At 46.3% G+C, this 27174-nt stretch overlaps 1 protein-coding gene across 1 annotated transcript; it reads left to right on the forward strand.

Moving 5' to 3' along the window:
• The first annotated feature begins 8620 nt into the window (after window positions 1-8620).
• LOC130492409 (E3 ubiquitin-protein ligase TRIM7-like) lies at window positions 8621-23657 on the forward strand. Its single transcript, XM_056866160.1, has 8 exons — window positions 8621-9064; window positions 11199-11363; window positions 11642-11737; window positions 12225-12455; window positions 13870-13892; window positions 14594-14712; window positions 16689-16721; window positions 23140-23657. The coding sequence occupies exons 1-8, from the start codon at window positions 8621-8623 to the stop codon at window positions 23655-23657; spliced, it is 1629 nt and encodes a 542-aa protein (XP_056722138.1).
• The last annotated feature ends 3517 nt before the right edge of the window (window positions 23658-27174 follow it).

Consider the following 27174-nt stretch of genomic DNA (forward strand, 5'->3'; position numbering starts at 1 on the left):
AAGGCATGCCACTGTTTTTGCTGTGGCATGATTTGTTTAATGCCCGTACCGGGCTGTTCGGGGCCATTTTGGGCCTTTCTGGAGGCATTTTGGCATGGAAAGGGTTAATAAATGCGCACTTTCTCTACGTTTTGATTTCTAAAATATGGCTCTGGAACTCCTGCAAGACATGCCACTGTTTTTTTGATGTGGTATTATTTGTTTCATGCCCGTTCCGGGCCATTTTGTTCCGTTCCGGAGGCTTTTTGACCTGGGAAGGGTTAATAAATGCACTCTCTCTCTGCTTTTTGATTTCTAAAATATTGTTCTGGAGCTCCTGCAAGGCATGCCAGTGTTTTTTGATGTGGCATTATTTGTTTAATGCCCGTTCCGGGCCATTTTGTGCCATTCTGGAGGCTTTTTGGCCTGGAAAAGGTTAATAAATGCACTCTTTCTCCGCGTTTTGATTTCTAAAATATTGTTCTGGAGCCCCTGCAAGGCATGCCACTGTTTTTTGCCATGGTATGATTTGTTTAATGCCCGTTCCGGACCGTTTTGTTCTGTTCCGGAGGCTTTTTGGCCTGGAAAGGGTTAATAAATGCATGCTCTCTCCGCGTTTCAATTTCTAAAATATTGTTCTGGAGCCCCTGCAAGGCATGCCACTGTTTTTTGCCGCGGTATGATTTGTTTAATGCCTGTTCCGAACAGTTTTGTGCCGTTCCGGAGGCATTTTGGCCTGGAAAGGGTTAAAATATGCGCAATCTCTCCGCGTTTCGATTTCTAAAATATTGTTCTGGAGCCCCTGCAGGGCATGCCACTGATTTTTGCCACGGTATGATTTGTTTAATGCCCGTTCCGGGCCATTTTGCGCTGTTCCGGAGGCTTTTTGGGCTGGAAAGGGTTAATATATGCACAATCTCTCCGCGTTTTGATTTCTAAAATATTGTTCTGGAGCTCCTGCAAGGCATGCCAGTGTTTTTTGATGTGGCATTATTTGTTTAATGCCCGTTCCGGGCCATTTTGTGCCGTTCCGGAGGCATTTTGGCCTGGAAAGGGTTAATATATGGGCAATCTCTCCGCGTTTTGATTTCTGAAATATAGTTCTGGAGCTCCTGCAAGGCATGCCAGTGTTTTTTGATGTGGCATTATTTGTTTAATGCCCGTTCCGGGCCATTTTGTGCCGTTCCGGAGGCATTTTGGCCTGGAAAGGGTTAATATATGCGCAATCTCTCCGCGTTTTGATTTCTAAAATATAGTTCTGGAGCTCCTGCAAGGCATGCCAGTGTTTTTTGATGTGGCATTATTTGTTTAATGCCCGTTCCGGGCCATTTTGTGCCGTTCCAGAGGCTTTTTGGCCTGGAATGGGTTAATAAATGCGCTCTCTCTGCGTTTCGATTTCTAAAATATTGTTCTGGAGCCCCTGCAGGGCATGCCACTGATTTTTGCCACGGTATGATTTGTTTAATGCCCGTTCCGGGCCATTTTGTGCCGTTCCGGAGGCTTTTTGGCCTGGAAAGGGTTAACATATGTGCAATCTCTCCGCGTTTCAATTTCTAAAATATTGTTCTGGAGCTCCTGCAAGGCATGCCAGTGTTTTTTGATGTGGAAATTTTTGTTTTATGCCCGTTCCGGGCCATTTTGTGCCGTTCCGGAGGCATTTTGGCCTGGAATGGGTTAATAAATGGGCTCTCTCTTCGCGTTTTGATTTCTAAAATATTGTTCTGGAGCCCCTGCAGGGCATGCCACTGATTTTTGCCGCGGTATGATTTGTTTAATGCCCGTTCCGGGCCATTTTTTGCCGTTCCAGAGGCTTTTTGGCCTGGAAAGGGTTAACATATGTGCAATCTCTCCGCGTTTCGATTTCTAAAATATTGTTCTGGAGTTCCTGCAAGGCATGCCAGTGTTTTTTGATGTGACAATTTTTGTTTAATGCCCGTTCCGGGCCATTTTGTGCCGTTCCGGAGGCATTTGGGCCTGGAAAGGGTTAATAAATGTGCTCTTTCTCCGCGTTTTGATTTCTGAAATATAGTTCTGGAGCTCCTGCAAGGCATGCCAGTGTTTTTTGATGTGGCATTATTCGTTTAATGCCCGTTCCGGGCCATTTTGTGCCGTTCCGGAGGCTTTTTGGCCTGGAATGGGTTAATAAATGCGCTCTCTCTCCGCGTTTCGATTTCTAAAATATTGTTCTGGAGCCCCTGCAGGGCATGCCACTGATTTTTGCCGCGGTATAATTTGTTTAATGCCCGTTCCGGGCCATTTTGTGCCGTTCTGGAGGCATTTTTGGCCTGGAAAGGGTTAATATATGCGCAATCTCTCCGCGTTTTGATTTCTGAAATATAGTTCTGGAGCTCCTGCAAGGCATGCCAGTGTTTTTTGCCGCGGTATGATTTGTTTAATGCCCGTTCCGGGCCATTTTGCGCTGTTCCGGAGGCTTTTTGGGCTGGAAAGGGTTAATATATGCACAATCTCTCCACGTTTCGATTTCTAAAATATTGTCCTGGAGCTCCTGCAAGGCATGCCAGTGTTTTTTGATGTGGCATTATTTGTTTAATGCCCGTTCCGGGCCATTTTGTGCCGTTCCGGAGGCATTTTGGCCTGGAAAGGGTTAATATATGTGCAATCTCTCCGCGTTTTGATTTCTGAAATATAGTTCTGGAGCTCCTGCAAGGCATGCCAGTGTTTTTTGATGTGGCATTATTTGTTTAATGCCCGTTCCGGGCCATTTTGTGCCGTTCCGGAGGCATTTTGGCCTGGAAAGGGTTAATATATGTGCAATCTCTCCGCGTTTTGATTTCTAAAATATAGTTCTGGAGCTCCTGCAAGGCATGCCAGTGTTTTTTGATGTGGCATTATTTGTTTAATGCCCGTTCCGGGCCATTTTGTGCCGTTCCAGAGGCTTTTCGGCCTGGAATGGGTTAATAAATGCGCTCTCTCTCCGCGTTTCAATTTCTAAAATATTGTTCTGGAGCGCCTGCAGGGCATGCCACTGTTTTTTGCCGCGGTATGATTTGTTTAATGCCCGTTCCGGGCCATTTTGTGCCGTTCCGGAGGCATTTTGGCCTGGAAAGGGTTAATATATGCGCAATCTCTCCGCGTTTTGATTTCTAAAATATAGTTCTGGAGCTCCTGCAAGGCATGCCAGTGTTTTTTGATGTGGCATTATTTGTTTAATGCCCGTTCCGGGCCATTTTGTGCCGTTCCGGAGGCTTTTTGGCCTGGAATGGGTTAATAAATGCGCGCTCTCTCCGTGTTTCGATTTCTAAAATATTGTTCTGGAGCCCCCGCAAGGCATGCCACAGCTTTTTTCTGCGGTATGATTTGTTTAATGCCCGTTCCGGGCCGTTCCGGCCTGTTCCGGCTTTTACCCTGTCCCTGAGGTTCAGGAGGAGAGGGGGGAAACTAATGCAGAGTCACTGAATGCGGAGCAACCCCATCTTTCAAAACCCATCCTGCATGTTCATTGCTCCTTCTGCCTTGCTGTCTTATATTTCAATACAAGGCCATTGGCATTCCTGGCTCCCATTACAGGCAACGGGCAGGCCAGCATCTCCCTTTGGTCCCAATGGGCAGTCCTATGGTTTTAGTGCATCCCTTCCCAGGCGACTGAGCGCTGACCTCTCCGCACCCGCCCGCCTCAGACCCGGGAAGCTTTTTGCATAGGCGCCGGGAACATCCCGTTTGCAAAGCCCTGGGATGCAAAGGGAAACGCCTCGCTCCCATTGGAGGCGGGCGTTTGCAAATAGGAGGCCAAAGGAGACGCTCCCGGCCCAAAGTTTGCATTCCACCTCCGGGCCTTTCTAGATCCTCCCAACTCAGCTCTATTTTGGGGTGGTTGGTTCCACCTCTGAGAGTCATTTGTGGGGAGGGGAACGACCCTTCGCTGCTTTGGAAAGCAAGAAAACCAAACGGGCTCTCCTGCTCTCCTTTCCCTTCTTCGAGGCAGCCATGGCAGCTGGGGGTCCCCTGAAGGAGCTCCGCGAGGAAGCCTCTTGCTCCCTGGCCCCTGAACAGCCACCCTGTCAATCTAATGCACCACCATCTCCTCCTGCCTGATTCATGCAATGGCGAGGGGGGAAATGGTGGGCCCCTCCTTTTCCCCAACAGCTGCAGGAACTGGAGATGCACTCAAAGATGTCCATCACATTTATCTTTGACTAGAGGTTTGTCGCACTCACAATATTCAATGGTAGTTTGAACGTTGAATGAGCAGTTCTGCCTCCTGTCAAAAGGCTTACAGCAATATCTGATGTAGCAACAGAAAGTGCAGGCATCCTTTCTGTGAACTGTAGCCAAAATCACATCGATAACAAATTGTTTCCCGTTCCCACCGGAGCATCTGTGAAAAATGGACCTCCTTTAAGGAAAAGAGCTTCAGTTATTTCTCTACAATTATTCTTTTGGTCCTATATTGTTTAGCTAATTGTAAGACATACATGGCTTGTTTTTGTCTCCGTCAAGCCTCGACTACTTCGGGGCTTGGTTTTCATTACGCATATATTTTCCGGCCTTTTGAAGTCACCTCGCTCTCCCTCGTGTTTTTTCCATGTTTCCTGGAGGCTGTTACAGCCCGAGTTTAAAGACTGCATCAATCTCGAATCGAAAGCTGGTCCTGTGCATACTTGTCCATTCGGGTTTTTCTCGCCACGCCCATTCTCACCTCTCCCTCCCACTTGTCTTTTCCCCTCATCAAACCCCTCAAAGCCATTTTTTTTGTGAGTTCGGGACTAGGAGTCCTGGATGTTGGGATACGATAAGGCTGTTTATTTAGTCATTTTCAAAGCGACTGTTGGTAGTTTCAGACCTCCACTGTTTCCCCATTTAGCTTTGAGCTGTAGCTGCTCAGCAAACAGGGATTGGCGTGGCTCACTCCCTGGTGATTTCTCTGCCCCAGGGAGGAAGATGTGAAGTATTGTGTGGCTGGAGATCTCCCGCTATTACACCTGTAGAAAATGGCTGCTTTGGGAGGTGGACTCCATGGCGTTATACCCCATTGAAGTCCCTCCCCAAATCATTGTTACAGTGTGTGTAAAGTGCCGTCAAGTCACAGCCGATTTATGGCAAGCCATTAGGGTTTTCAAGGCAAGAGACTGAGGTGGTTTGCCATTGTCTCCCTCTGCATAGCAACCCTGGTATTCCCATCCAAGTACTAGCCAGGGTCGACCCTGCCTTACTTCTGAGATCTGACGGGATCAGGCTAGAATCATGGGAACCTGTTCCACTAAGGAACTGCTCTGTCAGGAAGTTCTTCCTAATGTTTAGCTGAAAACTTTTTTGATTTAATTTCAACTTGTTGCTTCTGGTCCGACCTTCTGGGGCAACAGAAAACAACTCAGCACCATCCTCTATATGATGGCCCTTCAAGTACCTGAAGATGGTCATCATATCACCTCTTGGTTGTCTCCTCTCCAGGCTAAATATAGCAAGCTCCCTCAACCTTTCCTCATAGGACTTGGTCTCTAGACCCCTCACCATCTTTGTTGCCCTCCTCCAGATATGTTCCAGCTTGCCTATATCCTTAAATTGTGGGGCCCAATACTGAACACAATACTCTAGGTGAGATCTAACCAGAACAAAGTGACACCGTCACTTCAAGTGATCTGGACACTACTACTTTTGATATAGTCCAAAATCGCCTTTTATAGTCCAAAATCGCCTTTTTAGCTACCGCATCACTCTGCTGACTCGTGTTAAGTGTAGTCTACTAGGACCCTTAGATCCTTTTCACACATCCCCCTGCCAAGACAAGTCTTCCCCATCCTATAATTATGCATTTGATTTTTCCTACTTAAATGCAGAACTTTACAATTATCTCTGTTGAAACACATTTTATTTGTTTTAGGCCAGTTTTCCAGCCTGTCAAGATCAACCTGTATCCTGACTCTGTCTTCTACCATATTTGCTACCCCTCCCAATTTAGTATCATCTCCAAATTTAATATGCATCCCCTCTATTCCTTCCTCCAAATCATTTATAAAGGCACTCCACATTTCATCCTCTCCAAGAGGATGAGGAACCATTAACAAAAGCTCTTTGGGTGTGATCTGTCAAACTGTTACAGATCCACCTAAGAGTAATAGGATCCAAACAACATTTTACCAACTTGTCAACAAGAATATTATGTGGAACCTTATCAAAAGCCTTACTGAAATCAAGATAAACTATGGCAACAGCATAGGGAGCCAGCATGGTGTGGTTAAGAGCGGTGGTTTGGAGCAGTGGACTCTGATCTGGAGAACTGGGCTTGATTCCCTACTCCACGTAAGCGGCAAAGCTAATCTGGTGAAGTGGGTTGGTTTCCTTACTCCTACACATCAAGCCAACTGGGTGACCTTGGGCAAGTTACAGCTCTGTTAGAGCTCTCTCAGCCCCACCTACCTCACAGGGTGTAGGGAGGGGAAGGGAAGGTGATTGTAAGCCGGTTTGAGTCTCCCTTAAGTGGTAGAGAAAGCTGGCATATAAAAACGAATCCTTCTTCTTCCCCTGAAAATGTTTTTTTTTTAATCCATTATGGCAGAACACAGGTTCTTGGATAAGAGTAATCAGTGGAACCGAAGGTAGGGAAGGTTGAGGCTCACTCATCTGCAGGAAAGTATTCAGAAACTGGCAACAGACTGACCAGGAAAAGCACTTCCACTACTAAATGAATAAATTTCAAGTTATTGCTGAGTAACCGACACAGGACAGCAACAGTAGGTATTTATTATTATTTTATATAATCCATCTTTCTCACTGAGACTCAAGGATTACACAGTGTAAAATTTAAATAAATGAAACAAGCTATCAATTAAACAAGTAATATAATCCTGGGATAGCAGAAATCTCAAACACAGCATAAATATTAAACATTACATGTTAAATAAATCAGAAAATGGTATTGGGTCAAGATGGCCTATTAATCCACCTCCCAGTTCAATATGGGCGGGTCCTTGCTTTGCATAGCCCTTCCTGTCGGGAGTGAGTGTTGTTTTATACACTGAAAATAAACTAAGCACTTTTATAGTAGCTGGAGTCTGGTGAAGTGTTTTGGACCAACTGATAACCCGCTGGCTTCCGCGATAGCCTCTTGTCCAAAGTACAGGTTGTGCATAAAAATAATCAGATGCTGTGGCACACCCAATTCTTTTAAAACCATCCATTGGTTTTCATGTTCCAAAGTCAAAAGCTTTGCTGTAATCTGTGAAGCACAAACTGATTTTCTGCTGACATTCTCTTTATGCTCCATCAACTAACACAAATTTGCAATATGATCTCTAGTGCCTCTTCCTTTTCTGAATCCAGCTTGAACATTTGGCCTTTCTCATTCTCTATGTGGTAACATTTTTTATTGTAACATTTTGAGAATCACTTTGCTCTCGTGAGAAATTAATGCAATGGTCTGAGAGTTACTGCACTCTTTGGAATGTAAGCTGACCATTTCCCGTCTCTGGGCCATTATTTTGTTTTCCATGTTTGTTGGCATGTTCTCGTCAAGATTTTGATGGACTTTGTTTCTGTGGCTTGGAATAGCTCTATTGGATGCGTAAGTACAACTAAAAGACTGGGCTATACCACACACACACTCTCTTTCCCAACAGAAAACTAGCACCTCAAGGAGAAATGTTAGATTCCTGGCCTTCTTTGCTGTGCCTCTTTTCTGTCGCTGTGGACTTTTCTTTAATATGGGGGAGCTTTTGGAAACGTGACTCCCCTCTCTTACTGTCTGGAGTGGTGCCGTCTCTTTCAGATCTGGCGTCTGCATCCAAATTTCAGTTTGCAGGGAACATGTGTATGTTGCTGTCATGGGAATGGCTCAGTCACAGGGCAAGGCAAGGGCTAAAGAGGTGGAATCGTATCAAAACAATTGGACTTTCTTTCTTTCTCGTTCTCTCTCTCTCTTTCTTTCTTTCTTTCGCTTCCTGGGGGAAATTGGAGCGTTTCTGCCCCTTCCCCCAAGTAAGAGGGGTGGGGGAGATCTGAACCTGGTTGTCAGTGGCGGACTGGGTCTAAAAATATTGGTTGCCAGGAGACAAAGGGGGCACACCCACGACTATGAGGCTATCATTAAATTTTTATAAGAAATAAATACAAATTTTCAAAAAATACAGAAGTGGAAAAAAGGTACAGTTAAAATTTCAGTTGCATACAGTAATGGCATTGGAACTCCTATTATATTTTCAAGGCCATTAACATTTGTAACGTCTTGTCTAATGTTCAAGGGAGCCCACTTCATCAGCCCACTTGCCATGGGGCAAGCGGACCCCCCCGGCCGGTCCGCCACTGCTGGTTGTCCTTTGGGGAAGGGGCCGGGGGAGGTGGACACTGGCCGCGGTCAATCCGCTCTGCTGCTCCCCTCCGCTGCATCCCAACTTTCCCCGGACTTCCCCTGGGAGGCGAAGGGAAACTTCTCCCCCCCCCCCGGTTTTTGCAAATGCCCACCCAAGGAGAGGGAGGGAGACGCTTCCTCCCCAGGGTCCGCCTTCCACCCCTCGCCCTTTTCCTAGCAACTCTTTCTTTTTCCCCTGGCAGCTGCCCATTGCCCGGCTGTTGAGTGCGCAGCAGCAGCAGCAGGGAGTCCTTTGCAAGGAGGGAAACGCCCCCCTCGTTGCTTTGCAAAGCGGGAAAACGAAACTACCGTAACTCTTCCCCCTTCCTGGAGGCAAGCATGGCGGCGGAGGGTCCCCTGAAAGAGCTCTGCGAGGAAGCCTCTTGCTCCATCTGCCTGCACTTTTTCAGGGACCCGGTGACCATTGCGGAGTGCGGCCACAGTTTCTGCCGCGCCTGCCTGACCCGCAGCTGGGGGGCGTCTAAGGCAGAGGCTTCCTGCTGCCCCCAATGCAGAGGGAGAGCGCAGGAGGGGACCCTCCGGCCCAACCAGCAGCTGGCCAACTTTGTGGAAATAGCCAAGAAACTCAGTCCTCAGGAGAAAAAGGAGGCAGGTGAGAAGGGGGCAGAAGGCAAGGGGGGCGTCTGCGAGAAGCACCAGGAGCCCCTGAAGTTTTTCTGCAAGGACCAGGAAGCCCCCCTCTGCGGGGTCTGCCGCAGATCCGAGGAGCACAAAGATCACCAGGTGATCCTTCTGGAGGAGCCTGCCGGAGAGAAGAAGGAGGTAAGAAGTCTCTGTGGATCTTGCTGGGGACCAGCCAGGATTTGTTCATGGCTTCTCTGTAGATTTGGTCCAGTGAGAAGAGTCCTAGCTGGAATACAAATAATGGTACCTATTAAACTAATATACTTTTAGGCCCCCAGCTGCCTGCCAGCAAACCAGCAGCTGGTCAGTTTTTAGCAGTCCCCACAGGGTCGACCAGAGTTGGAAACAGGATCCTGGGCTATGCAGATCCCCCCTTCTGTCTGATCCCACGGGGCTCTTACTGTGTTCTGTTTCAGAAAAAGAGTTGGACTTTATATGCCAATTTTTTCTATCTTTAAGGAGTCTCACAGTGGCTTACAAACTCCTTCCCTTCCTCTCTCCACAACAGACACCTTGTGAGGTAGGTGGGGCTAAGAGAGTTCTGAAAGAACTGTGACTAGCCCAAGGTCACCCAGCAGGCTGTATGTGGAGGAGTGGCGAATCAATCCCAGTTCTCCATATTAGAATCCACTCTTAACCGGTGCATCATACTGGCTCTCCAGGAGAGAAGACTTTTCTTGCATCTTGGTGCCTGGCTCAAAATTTCTGTTTGGGTCAAAGCAGCTTTGAGTGTTTGGGGCCTCTTTTCTGGTTGGTTGTTTATAATGTCAGTGTGATGTTTTGATTCCTCTATGTCCTCTTTCGAAGCCCTGCCATCTATTTCACCAGGAGACACCTCTTTGGAGGTAGTGGAGTTTTGATGGTTGAGCAGCTGGTCTCGATCCTTATGTCCCCAGACTCTCATGGACACGATCCATTTCCTCCCAGCGGAGCAGTAATATCTCCCATCTGTTCCTTATAGTGGGAATGCTGTTGCCTCTCCTGTATTGAGATCTAGCATCATGACCAGTCCAAGAGGTGTCACTGCCTAAGGGGGAATATCCAGAGCTGGGATACCGAACATTTTTTGAGCCTGTGGGCACCTTTGGGATTCTGACGCAGCGTGGTGGGCACAGCCACAAAATGCGATCAGTCACACAGCGAAGATCTTCATGCTGTGGTGGAAGCTGCTGCCAAAGCAATTAAAAAAAAATCTACACAACTCTCGAATGGCCAATCAGGCAAAAGCTCCACCCACTTTCTAAAAACACTTGGGGGGCACCAGGCAAGGTGTTGATCAGCTCAGTGGTGCCCACAACCCCCTGCTGGGGACCCGTTTCAGAGGATGTTTTTCCTGTCCCCCCAAAGCCACCAAACTAAATGCTCCTGATGAAGAGGGCAATTCTCATATCATGCAGCAGTAACTGTGAGTCTGGAATGAGGCGGGGAGCCCTGCAGGAACAGAGAAAGATGTGACTGCTTCCCTGGCAAAGTTGGCTGGATCCAGGGCTGAAGTGCCTCAGCTCCAAGACCCGGTATTCGTACCGGGACAAAAATGTTGAAATTGTTTCAAAAGTGTCTTCAGAGCATCCCCCATGATAACATGGCCAGAACTCCTTCCAGGATGTTGCCTGTAGATCTGTTGGCAGAAAAGGCTGCCCTGAGGGCAAATTCCTTTGGGAGGCCTGTGAGATTCAATTTGAGAGATTGGAAAGGGGAGTTGAGAGGATTGCAGAATCTGGACTTGAGACGGGTGGTATTTTTGTGTGGCACCACCGGCTCTGGCAACCATTTTGGCTCGGCTCCGCCTCCTGTGCCTGTCATTTTTGGGTGGCACTCACTACCTTCTCTCAGAACTCCAAAGGTACCTGCAGGCTTTAAACGATTGGGGGACCCTTGGAGTAAATCAACATGGCTATATTTTGAATATTCTTTTAGGCCAGGATGTTCCAATTTCCTTAATTTTGGAGTTCCTCCTTCTGCAGCAGCCCTAGATGCTACCTGAAATCTCGTTGCTAGAGGGGAGGGGAGCCACCAGCTGAGGATCTGGTGGTGGACTTGCCACCTTGCAAAGTAGATGCAGGGAGTGTGTGGTTTACTCCGAACCAGGAATTGTTACCAATCCATTGGCTTTCAAAGGAATTTGAGGCGTCAGTAAAAGCTTGTTTAATCTCTCTTTCCTATGCAATATATTTTTTCTGAATAGATTATGTCCAATATTTAAAAGTGCAGAGAGAGTTCAAAAACATGGGGGAAAATAAAACAAATGTAGTTCTTTTGTTTTTGGCATCAGACAATCGTGGCAGCCAGAAAGGAGAGAGTTTGCCAGAAGCACCAGGAGCCGCTGAAGCTCTTCTGCAAGGACAATGAAGCCCCCATCTGTATGGTCTGTGACCAGTCCCAGGAACACAAAGATCATGAAATAATTCCTGTGGAGGAGGCTTCCCAAAAGTACAAGGTCAGAAATCGACAGGTGGATGATGCTAGGGAAGATCATGAGTTGATCCTTTCCAGCTGCATTCCTGAGTGTCCATGACACTTTTTGTAGGGAGATATTCTTCCTTTTTTAAAAAAATTGCTGGCCCAGAGTTGCTGTTAACCCTCTGGCCAGGGGTTGCATAGGGCGGGACATTCTGCATTGATATCTGATTTGGGCTTTGATGACAGTATTACTTTATGATTTGTAGTAAAAGAAGTGAACCTCACTTTTGGGACTTTCTTCTCTCCTCCCCCCAGGATCAGTTCTGCAATTGTATGGAGGTTCTATGGAAGGAGAAGGAAAAAATTCTGACGTATAAAGCCAGTATAGTGAAGGAAAGCCAAGACCTGCTCGTAAGTGTCCTTATTGCTGGGAGGTAAACAGACACTGGAAATGTATGTAGGAGGAAAAACACTTGAGTACAAAAGGCAGACAAGTCAAGCAAGACGACAGTCTCTTCCCACTTGGAATGACCTGGTTTCCCACAAAAAAGTTAATGAAAGACTACTTAGAATGAACTTTTGTGAATATTAAGTAGGACACCTTTCCTCCTACAGCTCTGCAATAAAAAGGGTTCTGGAAGTAACCATAGTGTCTATGCATAGGGGAGAGAGATGTGAGAAGCTGCAGCACATGTTTGAATTTTGTAGAGTAAAACCACTCCAAGAAGAAAATAAAGCAAAGATAATTCATGTGAACTTTGGATGGATCCTTCTGTATCGTTCTCTTTTCCTACTCAATGTTGATGTGATCTCTGGGAAAGTCAAAAGTGCCTTTCTGATAGGAGTCTCCTAAGGTCCCTCTTCCCACTGCGTTCTTTTTTTCTTTTTCCCACCTCAGAAGCAAACCAAAGGAGAGCAGCAGAAGACAGTGACCAAATTCAGGCAACTGCATAAGTTTCTGGATAAACAAGAGAAGCTTTTGCTGACCCAAATGGAAGAGGTGGAGAGGGAGGTGGAAAGGAAAAGGGACCAGCACCTGGCTGAACTGTATGAGGAGCTCTCCTCTCTTGAAACCCTTATCCGGGAGATGGAGGAGAAATGTCAGCAGCCAGCCAGTGAACTCCTGCAGGTAAGAGTGTGGCAGGAACAGCCCAGGCTCCCCTTTGGGAAGAGGCTGCCTCCAAATCCTTTCTGTGCCTCCTTCTGCCCCATTTCATCTCCACCTAGGGGCAGTGGCCATGGAAAACTTCCCCCCCCCCTGGAAATATAGCTCCCCCCAGAGCCCTGTGCCTTTCCCTGATAGACTGAGGCCACTCGGCTTCCATCTCGGAAGCAGAAGCGTGTTTGTGTTTCCAGTTTCAAACCAGGTTCACGGGTAGCTCTTCCCAAACAACCAGGAATGAGGGTCATAGGCAAGATTTTTCACAGCAAGGTTTATGAGGAGCATATCTGTTGGGGGCGGGAAATGTAGCTTATACTGGTTGCATGCAGATAGGTGTGCAAAAATGCACAAAAACATACACAAGAGCAAAAACAGGCGGTAGGGGAATGGCATCCACACACTCGTTGCTGGCACCACTGTTTTTGCTGCTGTCAATCTGTCACATCTGTGCAGATGCAATGGCATTTGGGCCTAGACTTTCCCTTTCCCTGCTGAGTCACATGGCAACCCTGCAGGAAAAAGTGTGTGGGGGGAGTCCTTTAAAGGCTACTAGGTGACAGAGTTTGGCTCTTCTCCTCACAGTCCCTGTGGCCACCATCTCTGCCCCCATCAGAGAGTTATTCTCAGGCTTTACAGAAAAGGGCAATGGCTAGATTCATCGGTTCTTGAAGGTTATCTGGGCTGTGTGACTGTGGTCTTGGTATTTACTTTCCTGACGTTTGGCCAGCAGCTCTGGCAGGCATCTTCAGAGGAGTAACACTGAAGGACAGTGTCTCTCAGTGTCAAGTGGAAGATTGCTCTAGCATTGTAACATTATAATGATACGTTGCAGATTCCTAGCTTTTATTTTAACGAAAGTAAAGCGCAGGCTGCAGATTTCTAGTTATAACTCTGCAACAACAAGGGGAAAAAATGAAAGCTGGGACCGGTATGTCGTTACAATGGAACTGTAACATAGCTATTTTTTTAAACCTGGGAAATGCCCTCCAGTGTGGAAAGAAGGAAAATAATTGTGATGCAGGGCTGAGGCAAGGATGCAGTTGCTGGGAATGCCTCTGCTTCCACAGGTGGCCACGAGAGCTACACGTCCTAATCTGAGGACTTCCTGCCTTCCATGTGAGGAAAAATCCCTTTGTGAAAGTGGCCACCGTTGAGCCGTCAGAGTAAATCACCCAGCTCTGCTCTAAAATGGCTCCACTTTGTTGATATTAACTTCATGGAGATTTTCTCCTTCTTTTATGGAGATGCCCCCCAGCCTTTGAGTAGATTCTGCTAGCTGGAAGCAAGAGAAGGGCCAGAGTGCAGAATCACCCAGGATCTGATGTGGCCTTTAGCAAGCATTGAGGTCTCTCTTCTTTCTCTGTCTGCCATTTTTCTTTAGGATGCCAGAAGCACCTTGCAGAGGTAAGTGGATCTTTTTCATTAACCTTCTTAATGCTGGGAGGGTTTTGGGTATCCTGTGAAGAACGTGGTCCTTCAGGATCAGGGCTGAGGGCATATTATAACTTGCTGTTGAAATTCCAGCTTCTAAAGCAACTGATATATGTTAATTGTTCCAAATCTTTGGAATTTTCAATGCCTTTTTCCTGTTATTCAGAGGTTTCCTTTTTCTCTTCTTCGTTAAAAAAGAATTAAACAGAGCCCATTCGGCCTCAATTACCACTGCAGGAGAGGAAGGGCTCCTGCCTCCCCCCCCCAGCCATTTTTCATGTTAAAAGAGCCCCCGCAAGGAGAGTGACTTTCTCATTTTTGCTGCTCCACACACAAAATAGTCCACATGGAGCACCAAAAATGGAGAAATGACCCCCAATTGCATTTTCAGCACAGGAAAATGGCTGGCGGGGGGCGCTGAGAGGAGCCTTTCCTGCCCCTGAGGTGGTGGTCTGAGTCCAAATGGACTCAGTTTTGTTTTTAAATAGCCATTCCCCACAGCTGCTGTGTGGCTTTCTGGTCTGAGGAGCCACAGTGAGGTGGACGTTGCTCTCTTTCAGCCTCAGCCTGTGTCTCTCGGCTTTCTCCCCTGTTCCTTCCTCTTGTTTCCTCTGCCTGGGGTGGGGGGGGGTTCTGAATTGGATGGATAGTACTTTGACATGATTTTTCTCAAGGTATGAAGAAAAGGAGGCGTTTGAGGATTCAGTGGCTTTTCCTCTTGCACTGAAGTTGCGCATCTTCGACTTCCCGGATTTAACTCTCCTTTTGGAGGGCATCAAGAAGCAATTCAAAGGTAATGAACATAAGAACATTAAAAAAGCCATGTTGGATCAGACCAAGGCCCATCAAGTCCACCAGTCTGTTCACACAGTGGCCAACCAGGTGCCTCTAGGAAGCCCACAAACAAGACTACTGCAGCAGCATTGTGCCTGTGTTCCTCAGCACCGAATATAATACTCTGGTTTCTCTTCAGATCGTATACATCTTTCGTATATAATAGGCATGTTCCTCTGATACTGGAAAGAATAGGTATGCATCATGAATAGTATCCATTTGACTAAGCCATGTATAGCCCCTATCTGCCATGAACATGTCCACTCCCCTCTTAAAGCCTCCCAAGTTGGTGAACATCAACTCATCCTGGGGCAGGGAGTTCCACAATTTAACTATGCATTGTGTGAAAAAATACTTCCTTTTATTTGTTAATCTCTCCCCCTCCAGCTTCAGCAGATGACCACACATTCTACTATTATGAGAGAGGGAGAAAAGCTTCTCCCTGTCCACTCACTCCATACCATGCATAATTTTATAGACCTCTATCATGTCTCTCCTTAACCATCTTCTTTCCAAGCTAAACATAGAATCATAGAGTTGGAAGGGACCAACCACCAGAGCCATCAAGTCCAACCCCCTGCACAATGCAGGAAATTCACAACTACCTCCCCCCTCCACACCCCTAGTGACCAGAAGATGGCCAAGATGCCCTCCCTCTCATCATCTGCCTAAGGTTACAGAATCAGCATTGCTGATAGATGGCCATCTAACCTCTTCTTAAAAACCTCCAGGGAAGGCGAGCTTACCACCTCTCGAGGAAGCCTGTTCAACTGAGGAACCACTCTAACTGTTAGAAAATTCTTCCTAATGTCTAGACGGAAACTCTTTTGATTTAATTTCAACCCTTTGGTTCTGGTCCGACCTTCTTGAGCAACAGAAAACAACTTGGCACCCTCCTCTATATGACAGCCCTTCAAGTACTTGAACATGGTTATCATATCCCCTCTCAGTCTTCTCCTCTTCAGGCTAAACATACCCAGCTCCTTCAACCTTTCCTCATAGGACTTGGTCTCCAGACCCCTCACCATCTTTGTTGCCCTTCTCTGGACATGTTCCAGCTTGTCTACATCTTAAACTGTGGTGCCCAAAACTGAACACAGTACTCTAGTTGAGGTCTAACCAGAGCAGACTTATAAAATGCACTTCAACAAAGACAAATGTAAAGTTCTGCATTTAGGTAGGAAAAATCAAATGCATAATTATAGGATGCGGGAGACTTGTTTGAGCAGTAGTGTGTGTGAAAAGGATCTTGGGGTCTTAGTAGACCAAACACTGAACATGAGTCAGCAGTGTGATGCTGTAATTAAAAAGGCAAATGCCGTCTTGGGCTGCATCAACAGAAGTATCGTGTCCAGATCACGCGAAGTGATGGTATCGCTTTACTCTGCTCTCCATTGAGATCAGTGGAATTAGAAGGGGGTAAGTCTGCTTAGGATGGCACTGTGGAACCTCTTTTTGGAAGGAAGGATCCTAAGTTTAGCTGGGGTGGACCCTTGACCCGCAGACCTTAGCATACTTTCTGTGAAGTGAATCTCCAGTAACTTCAAGTGACTAGCAAAAAGAAATATTTCGACATCAATAAATTCTGGGAAGAATTTTCCCCAGAAGTAGGTTCTACTTAACCTTTCAGCCGAAACTCAGAAGAAATATGTACTCATGTGCCATCAAGTCACAACAACTTCTGGGCGACCCCAGAAAGGTTTTCAAGGCAAGGGAGAAGCAGAGAATTCTTTGCCATTTGCCTTCCTCTGCAGAATCTTCTTTGGTCTCCCATCCAAGTACCAAGCCTGCTTAGCTTTCAAGATCTGATGAGTCGGGGCTATACCATGGCACCTTCCCTCCCCAAGAAAAATATTATGAACTGATGCTTTTGTCACAAGATTTGTAATTGGCACAAGGGTCTGCTGCTCACTTTCATTTCTTTTGCTTCCTCAGACACTCTGGATTCTGGATTTCACCTACAGAAAGGTATATTTTTCTTCATACACTGATCAAGTATCTCTTAACTAAAAATCCTCACCTTACAATTTGTGTTCTTCTACTTGGTGTTCTTCCAGAGATAACATTACTGGACGCTCTTGTTTTGCTCCTCGACATCTCTCCCTCCCTGCCATGGCCAGTTTCTTCTTGTTCTGAGGAGGTCTGTCAGGGGGAAAGAGAAGTTGAACTCTGAGGGGACGAACTGCCTCCTTTCACCTATCTGCCACCATATTGAAATGCAGGGAGGACGGTTGCTGGGCATCAGCTTTGGAGGGCCTTTCAGAATCCTCCCCAAGAGAGGCACAGATCAGGTTGGGAATCCCATTTCTCTCAGTGAATTTCCCTACCTGCTTTCCAGGTTTCCTTTAGTTTCAAGGTGCTATAAATTGTGTATTGTATCCACGGGTGTTTTTTTTTTTAAGCTACGTTTGTGGAACAGCAGTATATAAAGGCAGAAGTCCAGCCTGCACTGGTGCTGTTTTCCAGTTGTTCAGACACAATTTGTGTTTGATGTTTGGGAGAAGTGGAACTACATGCCATCACTCACAAGCCTCTTCTTCAACTTGGTCTGCCGCCTCTGGGTGTCACTCACTCAGATGCACACTTCTGGGCAGGAGGAGGCTGTCTCCAGAGTATATGTCAGAGTAAATTCAGACAGAACGAATGCAGCTGTTTTCTAGTGCTCTGAACTGGGCTTGGGAACTTCCATTTACTGCATTCATATATGCAGGTTGAATGCCAACCTAGCTCTGTTTTGCTCCCTTCTGCGTAGGGTCAGAACTGGTTTCAGGAGAGGTATCTCCAGGATATTAGATGTATGGGTGTTTTCAGAGCAGCAAAGTTCCTTTCAAACCAGTTCTGCCTCACTGAAAAATTACATCTGCTTTAAAAAGTTTTTACAACAATTACTAAAATCAGAAAATGTTGATACATAAGTACCTAAACAGCGCTACTCAGCAGTATATCCGGTACACAGGGCCGACGAAGGGAAAGTCCCCCTGTCTAGTAATCAAACTAGCTGAAGATGTTAAAAAGGGGTGGGGGAGGCAGGGAGGCCACCACTGATTGAAAAACCATAGCTGTCCTCAACCGTAAGCCTGGCGGAATAGCTCCTTCTTACAGGCCCTGCGGAACATCTTAAGGTCCCGCAGGGCCCTGATCTCATTTGGGAGGCTGTTCCACCGGGCGGAGGCCAGGGCAGAGAAAGCCCTGGCCGAGGACAGCTGGACACTCCTTGGGCCAGTGACCACCAAAAGACGGTTACCTGAAGAACTCAATGTTCTGTAAATTCTAGCTTGATCCTGGCCATCTTCTCACAGGTGATCTGCCCTGGCTTCAAACATTTTGGGAAGTGTTTTTCCCCCCTGCCTCCTCACCACATTTGTGCACCCAGATTTTCTCCACTTGAACCAGGATGGGACCAGACTGCTGGAGTGTAATATAAAAAGGAGGCAGAGCAGCTTTTAAACTGAACCTGGGGGGAAAGCCTACAGGAGCTGAGAAGCATCCAGTTCGGGCAAACTCAGTGCAAACGGACAAAGGGAAAATTGCTTCAGATTGCCCTCACAGGAATAACTTAGACATGAAAGGGGATGGAAAAAAAATGATGGATAGCCACTTAAAGATGCCCAAAGGCACATGCCAGGCAAGTTGAAAGAGAGAAACAGTGTGAAGGTGTTTCTATGCTAATGCTAGAAGCCTTCAAGCAAAAATGGGGAAATTAGAGCGCATGGTTTTAAAAGAAAACATAGATAGAGTGAGCATTACAGAAACCTGGTGGAGGGGAGAGAACCAGTGGGATACAGTCATCCCTGGTAGAAATGACAGGGAAGGGCGTATTGGAGGGGGTGTTGCTATGTATATCAAGGAAGCCATAGTGTCTAATAAGCTAGAGACCATAAAAAGGGCAGACTCGTCCACAGAATCCTTATGAGTGACAGTTCCGGAGATTTAGTACTGGGGACGTTCTATCGGCCCCCTGGCCAAATGGCTCAGGGTGATCTTGAGATGGAGAATGAAATTAGAGAAGCATGTAAAGGTAAAGAAGTAGTAATAATGGGAGACTTCAACTTCCCTCATATTGATTGGATAAATGTATGCTCCAGTCAAGCCAAAGAGATAAAATTTTTAGACATCCTAAATGACTGTGCTTTCGAACAGTTGGTCATAGACCCAACCAGAGGGGAGGCAATCCTGGATTTAATACTCTGTGGTGCTGCCAGTGACTTACTGCGGGATGTGGATGTAGTTGAGCCAGTTGGCAATAGTGATCACAATGGCATGAAATTTAATTTATATGCAAGTGGGAAAGTGACTGGGAAATCTCACACAATTACCTTTGACTTTAAAAGAGGGAACTTCTCTAAAATGAGAAAACTGGAAAAGAGGAAGTTGAAAGGAACAGTTAGGAGGGTTAAATCTCCTGAAAAGGCTTGGAGGTTACTCAAGTCCACATTACTAGAGGCTCAGCTAGCTTGTATACCGCAGGTCAGGAAAGGTAGTAGTAAGTCCAAGAGGTCACCACCATGGCTAACAGGTAAGGTGACGGAAGCAATTAAAGGAAAAAAGTCTTCCTTCAGAGACTGGAAGGTTTGCCCAAACAAGCCGAACAGAAGTTAACACAAACTTGCACAAAGGAAATGCAAGCAGATAATTAGAGATGCAAAAAAAGATTTTGAGGGGCATATTGCTAAACACATCAAAACAAACAATAAGAAATTCTTTAAGTATAGTAGGAGTAGGAAACCAGCTAGGGAAGCGGTTGGACCATTGGATGACAATGGGAGTAAAGGAACTCTTAAGGGAGGATAAAGCGATTGCTGAAAAACTAAATGAATTCTTCTCTGTCTTCACTGTTGAAGATACAGGGCAGATTCCTTCTTCTGAACAGAGATTTTGGAGAGGGGAAAATGAGGAACTGAGGCAAATAGTGGTAACAAGGCAGGAAGTCCTAGAACATCTAGACAAACTGCAAACTAACAAGTCACAGGGACCAGACGGTATTCATCCTAGAGTTCTTCAAGAACTCAAGTGGGAAATTGCTGAACTTCTAACAAAGATATGTAATATGTCCCTTTGATCAGCCTCTGTACCAGAGGACTGGAGAATGGCCAATGTAACACCCATTTATAAAAAAGGTTCCAGGGGGGACCCAGGAAATTACAGGCCAGTTAGCTTAACATCTGTTCCGGGTAAATTAGTGGAAAGAATTATTAAAGATAGAATTGTCAAGCATATAGAAGGGCAAGGTCTGCGGGGCAAAACCCAACATGGCTTCTGTAAGGGCATGTCCTGTCTCACTAACCTATTAGAGTTTTTTGAAAGTGTCAATAAGCATATGGACAGGAATGAGCCTGTGGATATTGTGTATTTGGATTTCCAAAAAGCTTTTGACAAAGTCCCCCACCAAAGACTGCTAAGCAAACTTCATGGTCATGGCATAAGAGGACAAGTCCTCTTATGGATTGAGAGCTGGCTGAAAAATAGGAAGCAGAGAGTAGGAATCAATGGTCAATTCTCACAATGGTGGGATGTGAGAAGTGGGGTGCCTCAGGGATCTGTGTTGGGACCGGTGCTTTTCAACCTGTTAATCAGTGACCTGGAGTTGGGGTTAAACAGTGAAGTAGCCAAGTTTGCAGATGACACCAAATTATTTAGGGCGGTTAAAACAAAATTGGACTGTGAAGAGCTCCAGAAGGATTGAAGCGGGTCTGTGCCTTTGAGTGACTATACTCTTAGAATGGACCACTTCCTGAGAAGTGATATATTATCTTATTCAGATAGTCACCTACTAAGCAGGACTCAACGACTTTACTTACTTTAAAAAAGCAAGTCTTTTTATTGATGTGCTCCCAGTAAAAGTGTATATATGTGTGTGTGTGTGTGTGTGTGTGTATATATATATATATGTGTGTGTGTGTGTGTATGCAAGTATTACAATGTCTTTACATTCAGTAACAATGTATTCAGTTAAGCAAGCAAGTTCTACATAATATTCAGTTTTAAAATCCAACTCTTAAAATATAACAGTCAAATAAGTCTGATTTAGTTCAAAGTATCTAATTCACAATATCTAGAATAATATATTTTTAAAGCCATGCATTCCTTTGAAATGTGGTGTTGGAGGAGAGTGTTATTGATTCCGTGGACTGTCAAAAATACAAATCAGTGGGTTATAGATCAAATCAAGCCTGAACTGACCCTAGAAGCTAAAATGACTAAACTGAGGCTATCGTATTTTGGTCACGTCATGAGACGACAAGAGTCACTGGAAAAGACAGTCATGCTAGGAAAAGTTGAGGGCAGCAGGAAAAGAGGAAGACCCAACAAGAGATGGGATTGACTCAATAAAGGAAGCCACAGGCTTCAGTTTGCAAGATCTGAGCAAGACTGTCAAAGACAGGACATTTTGGAGGACTTTCATTCATAGGGTCGCCATGAGTCGGAAGCGACTTGACGGCACTTAACACACACACAAAGCAAGAAATACCAACAGCCTTTTCTTGAGACCCTCTGAGAGAGGTCTGAAAATCTAGCCTTTGTGTGCCTGTATTTATACTGTTTCAAACCTCTCAATAATGCTGATCTTGAGAAAATGTTTACTGCTCAGTAGCCTTCCTTCCTATTACCAAATCTGGACTTCCTTTCCACCAGTCTATTTTGCTAAACTATAAACAATCAGTTTTGAGCTTTGATCACTCTATATACTCATTTTTAACATCATTCTCATCTCTAGCATAATATGCTTTGATTAAACCCATTCATGAATCAATAGCATCATGTTTACATGTTTAAATCATAAAATACAATTATTGCTTATATTGCATTATGTCATCACAGGGTCATCTGCTAAAGCTGGAGGGTGAGAGATTCAAAACAGATAAAATGAAGTATTTTTTCACACAACGCATTGTTGTGGAATGTGGAACTCTCTGCCCCAGGATGAGGTGATGGCTGCCAGCTTGGAGGGCTTTAAGAGGGGAGTGGACATATTCATGGCGGAGAGGGGTATTCATAGCTATTAGTTAGAATGGATACTAGTCATGCTGCATACCTATTCTCTCTAGTATCTGAGGGGCATGCCTATTATTTTAGGTGCGGTGGAGCACAGGCAGGATGGTGCTGCTGCACTCATCTTGTTTGTGACTTCCTAGAGGCACCTGGTTGGCCACTGTGTGAACAGACTGCTGGACTTGATGGGCCTTTGTCTGATCCAGCAGGGCCTTTCTTATGTTCTCCGATCTTTCTCAAACCTGGTTTGCAGTAAAGTCTGGATGGCTGCTTTGTGGGTGGGAAAATTTCAGATTTTCCCACTTATGTGACAGCCTGACCCTTTCCTGGTGGGGACTATTTCCTTCCCCAACCTCTGGGGGGATTAACAAGGTGTTTTTGAATCAAGGTGTTCTGGGAGACACCTTGAATGACAGGAGAAGAGGGGTGATAATTTTTTAGAACAAATACTTGAAGGTTGGGTCCAGTAGAAATGTCATTCTTGGGATCCAGGAAAAACTTGTTCAGCCATAGTGATCCATGGAAAACCTCCAAACAATTGCAAAATTCATGTAATACCTTCATTATTTATTATTTAAATTGGCACAAACATGGTGTAAGCGCCCAAGCACACCAGAGACCTTCGTCAGGGTGGATGTTATAATCTTTAAAAAGATAGATGAGTCGAAGGCAGATTCTTCAGGCTGTGGTGTGAAGGTCTGATCTCGCTTGCATCCTCTGAGGGGTGCAGGTAGGCCTTTTAACTCCACTTTACTGCTGTCAAAATGTTACCTTCAGCACATTCCCTGAGAAGGTACATTTAGTCCAATCTTTGTTCTTTCACTGGTACATAGAAACCACCCCAATCCCATCCAATATGGGTCCCAAATGCCAAGTGAGAAACACATCTCCCTGGCAGGCTGAAAGCAATGGGAACCCCCTTTCAGTATCTGTGTTTTGTTCAGAGTCAATGAAAGCCAAATTCAGTGGTATTACCCATTTTGAGATGTGTCTCGGATCAGGATTAAGAACCACGACCCGTTCAACCCATTCTGTGCCTCTGCTCATTTTCATGTGATTTGGGTGTTTGTATAAATATTCTCTCGTGTGATTTCTTACACACACACAAATCCTGTGACTGAGATATCCATGGTCCCCTGCTTTGAGATAGGATATGGTAGGAAGTGGGTTGTGTTCCTGTGGGTTTTTATTGTTTATTTTATCTGCCTCCTCTGGAAGTTCAAAGGAAGGCTGCTCTGCCTTTTGGAGGTCAGGAGAAGGCGGGAGAGTCTGTGAATCCAGGAGGGGGTTATGAAGAGGTGGGAGCAGGAGGAGGACGCAGAACAGGGCAGAGGGGGAGAAATCTCCCGGCTGAAAACGCTTCTCTTCTTGTCTCCTCGTTTTTGCCCCCCAACAGCAAATGTGACTCTGGATCCAGACACGGCCCATCCCCAACTCATCCTGTCTGAAGATCGGAAAAGCATGAGATGGGGAGAAAAAGCTCAAGCTCTGCCCAGCAATCCTGAGAGATTTGAAAACCGTTACATTGTTCTGGGCCGTGAGGGATTCACAGCTGGCTGCCATTTCTGGGAAGTCCTTGTGGGAAGCGAGGAAGGCTGGCGTGTGGGGGTGGCCAGAAAGTCTGTGAAGAGGAAGGGAGACTTATTCCTTAGTCCTGAGGAAGGGATCTGGGCTGTGGGAAAGTGGGAGAGACACTACAGGGCTTCCATAAAAGACCGTGACCCTCCCCTGTCCCTGACCGGGGAGCCCAAGAGGATCCGTGTCTGCCTGAACTACGCTGGTGGCCGAGTGGCCTTTTTCGATGCTGACCGAGGATCCCTGATCTACGAGTTCTCTGGAGCCTCCTTCCCTGGAGAGACCCTCCTGCCCATATTTTGGGTGTGTCAAAAAGCCCACTTCAATCTCTCTTCTTAAGACCTACAGTCTCTCCACACCAGGAGCATCAATAAGGACTCTCCAGGCTCCCAAACACCCGAACTGACTGGAGGGAAATGACATTTTCCCTCCATTTCCCAACATTCCCTTTCCCCCCCTTAGTATCTCATTTCTGGAAGCAACAGTTGCACATTTCAGTTTATAAAGAATAACAGGGTTGTTGTCAGGGGGAGCTGTGAAGAGACTCCCCACCCTCCCTCCTCCAGCCTTTATTCCTCTCTAGCACAAGAGGAACAACTGAAGATGCTGCTGAGAAAGAAAGAGGCCCTTGCAAGTTGAAGTTAATACTCTGGACTTACTCTTTTCTTTACTTTATTGGGCACCACCTGTTAGGATTTGCCTCAATTCATCGTACTCTTTTTGAAGGGTACTGAAGATCCTCTCCCTATCAACATTGCTACATTAATCACAGTTGTGGTTCAGTTATACCAGTGGTTGAAAAGACATTACACTAATGATAAAGTTTTGTTACCTTGAAAACTGTGGTGTCTTGATTTTTTTTTTTGCTGGGGTGGGATTTTGTAACTGCCGGACAACCACACTCTCCAGTTGGAAAGAAATTCAGGAGGGGGGAATTTGTGTAGCCAGGGTCCTGCTGGGTTAAAGGTTTCTAATTCCTGCTTTTTTGTGTCTCTCTTCAAATCACTATAAGCCCTTTTCATCCACACAGACGTCTCGCTCTCCTTTTAATTACATTTCCAACAAAATGGATGCTCATACTTTGTCTTTACCACGACCCTGCAAGGGAAGTCAGGCCAGGAGCTACTGAGCTTCATTGTTAGGGTTGCCAACTGTGGCTTGGGAAATTCCTGGAGATTTTGGGTACAGAGCCGGAGAGGGTGGGGTTTGGGGAGGGACCTGAGGGGGGCATAATGCCGTAGAGTCCGTGCTCTGAAGCAGTCTTTCCAGGGGAGGTACAAAGTTGGCCAGCTGTTGGTTCGGCCGGAGGGTCCCTTCCTGAGCTCTCCCTCTGCATTGAGGGCAGGAAGCCTCTGCCCCCGGCGCCCCCCAGCTCCCAGTCAGAAATTGTGGCCACACTCTGTGAGGATCACCGGATCCCTGAAATAGTCCAGGCAGATGGAGCAAGTGGCTTCCTCACATAGCTCTTTGACTGGGCCCCCGGCAGCCGTGGCTTCCTCGACAAAAGGGAGGGTTACAGCGTTACTTTCCTTTTCTCTATTTTCAAATCAGTCACTGTGAGCTTCCTTTGCTGGAAATACGTTTCATTTAACCCCAGTGACCTAGAGTCAACAGCAGTAGTTGCGTCGACTAGAAATAACCCCTGGAGAAAGAAAACTATTTTGACAGCCAGCAATGGATCAGAACAGCTGGTGGTGGTTGTGGGGAAGAAAAAGAGTTGGTTTTTACATTCTGAATTTCTCTACCTTTTAAGTAGAATCAAGCCGGCTTACAATCTCCTTCCCTTTCCCTCCCCACAAAAGACACCTTGTGAGGTAGGTGGGGCTGAGATATTTCGAAGAGAACTGTGATTAGCTCAAGGGTCCACCACCCTTAACCACTACACCACACTGGCTCTGGGAAGAGTCTGTGGGTACAAATTTCAGGGAGGTAAACTCTGGATTGGGGGTGTAGAGCAAGGTACCTATCTTACCTTCTAACTATCCCTATGCAATTTCCCAAATAAAACAAGGTTAATTCCATAAGGGCAATCCTGTTAGTCAGCCCTGACCTGGCTTGTCTAGGCTAGCCCAACCTCATGAGATCTTCAAGCTAAGACAGCCCAGCCCTGAATAGTACTTATGCTGGATTTTAATTCATAACTCCTAATCTTTTTGTGTTTTTATCAAGTTTTTGTTTTTTAAGCCACCTGAGGGAGATTTCCTGCAGGGGCAGCATAAACATCCTCCAAATGAATAAATCAATATTTTTCTGATAGAAGAAAGCAAAGCAAGGCAGTGATATTTCAGTTTTAGGGCTGATTTGAGAAACCTGAGTCCAGCTTGCCGACTCCTTAAGAAGGGATTGGATTGCCCCAAGCGTCCTGGACTGCAAGAGGGCAGGCAGTTTGCTAGAAACAAAAAGGGAGGGGCTGTGGCTCAGTGGTAGAGCATCTGCTTGGCATGCAAAAGGTCTCAGGTTCAATCCCCGGCATCTCCAGTTAAAGGGACTAGGCAAGTAGGTGATGTGAAAGACCTCTGCCGGAGACCCTGGAGAGCCGCTGCTGGTCTGAGTAGACAATACTGACTTTGATGGACCAAGGGTCTGGTTCAGTATAAGACAGCTTCATGTGTTCAACTTACTTTAGCCAAGGCTACTGAAGTGTGCCAACCTGGAGAAGTCACCCAGAAAAGAAGATTTGCTGGCAAGAATAAAAAGACAAAGCTGCGTCTTCAGTAATCCATAGCAGAGTGGAGAAGGGAACCCTCCAAAAATCCAGGCTTGCTCTTCCAGAGCAAAAAGAAAACTGCAGGCCTTTTGGGACCACGCCTGCCCCACAACTATGCCAGGGCGATGGGAAGAATTACAACAAAATGCCTAAAAATAATAAATTTTGCTAGTTTGCAGACAGCAGCCGAGTGCTCAGAAACAAACAGCAGAATCTGCATATACCGAATTACAGGAAGAGCTCAGCTCTGCCTCCAGGGAAGAGGAGCTTCCTGAGAGCAAGTGGGGAAACCCTTGGGGGGAAAATGTTAAGGGGATATCATTGCTGAACTGCGGAGTCTGGGGAGATAATACTGCAGGGCTCTTTGCAATACCCCAATCACGCCCCGCCCCCCTCTTCACTACTCCACTGCCAAGACCAGGGAGGTATTTTGCAAAGGAAATAATTCTTTTGTCGCTTGCTTATTTCTTTAAAAGCCCCCCAGGTGCTGCCTCCTCTGCCCCTCACCCACCTGCACCAGCAGCTGATCTCTCCTGGGGCACAACGGAGCCGGAAGTGATCGCGGCAAGTCAGGTGGTCTTCTTGGTCGATGCCCCTCCAGGAACTGAGACTCCCCCCCCCCAATTTTAGCCTTAGACCGACTCCCTCCGGAAGACAAAAAGCACCGTCTCCTTGCTTCGCCAGAGGCTGCCTTTGTTTGCCCAGCAGGCGTCACTCCGATTTCCCTGCAAACTGCGGCAAAGGGAAGACAGCAGGATGGCCTGGAGAGGGTTCATAGATGCGCGTTCTCTCCCCGTCTTGATTTCTAAAATCTTGTTCTGTGGCAAGGCATGCCACTGTTTTGTGCTGTGATACGATTTGTTTAATGCCCGTTCCGGGCCATTCGGGGCTGTTCCGGAGGCATTTTTGCCCTGGAAAGGGCTAATAAATGTGCGCGCTCTCCGCGTTTTCATGTTGAAAATATTGTTCTGGAGCCCCTGCAATGCATGCCACTGTTTTTTTGCTGTGGTGTGATTTGTTTAATGCCCATTTCGGGCCGTTCCGGCTTTCACCCTGTCCCGCTGCAGGAAGGGGAACGCCCTGTCGCTGCTTTGGAAGTGGTGAAAACGAAACCCTCTCCGGCTCCCCCTTCCCTTCCTCGAGTTAGCC

Source organism: Euleptes europaea, chromosome 1 (assembly GCF_029931775.1).
Source record: "Euleptes europaea isolate rEulEur1 chromosome 1, rEulEur1.hap1, whole genome shotgun sequence".
Classification (NCBI taxonomy): domain Eukaryota; kingdom Metazoa; phylum Chordata; class Lepidosauria; order Squamata; family Sphaerodactylidae; genus Euleptes; species Euleptes europaea.

Coding starts and splice junctions, on each gene's coding strand:
- LOC130492409 (XM_056866160.1), top strand. CDS start 8,621: ATGGCGGCGGAGGGTCCCCTGAAAGAGCTCTGCGAGGAAGCCTCTTGC. Junction 9,065..11,198: donor CTGCCGGAGAGAAGAAGGAG/GTAAGAAGTCTC, acceptor TTTTGGCATCAG/ACAATCGTGGCAGCCAGAAA. Junction 14,713..16,688: donor CATCAAGAAGCAATTCAAAG/GTAATGAACATA, acceptor TTGCTTCCTCAG/ACACTCTGGATTCTGGATTT.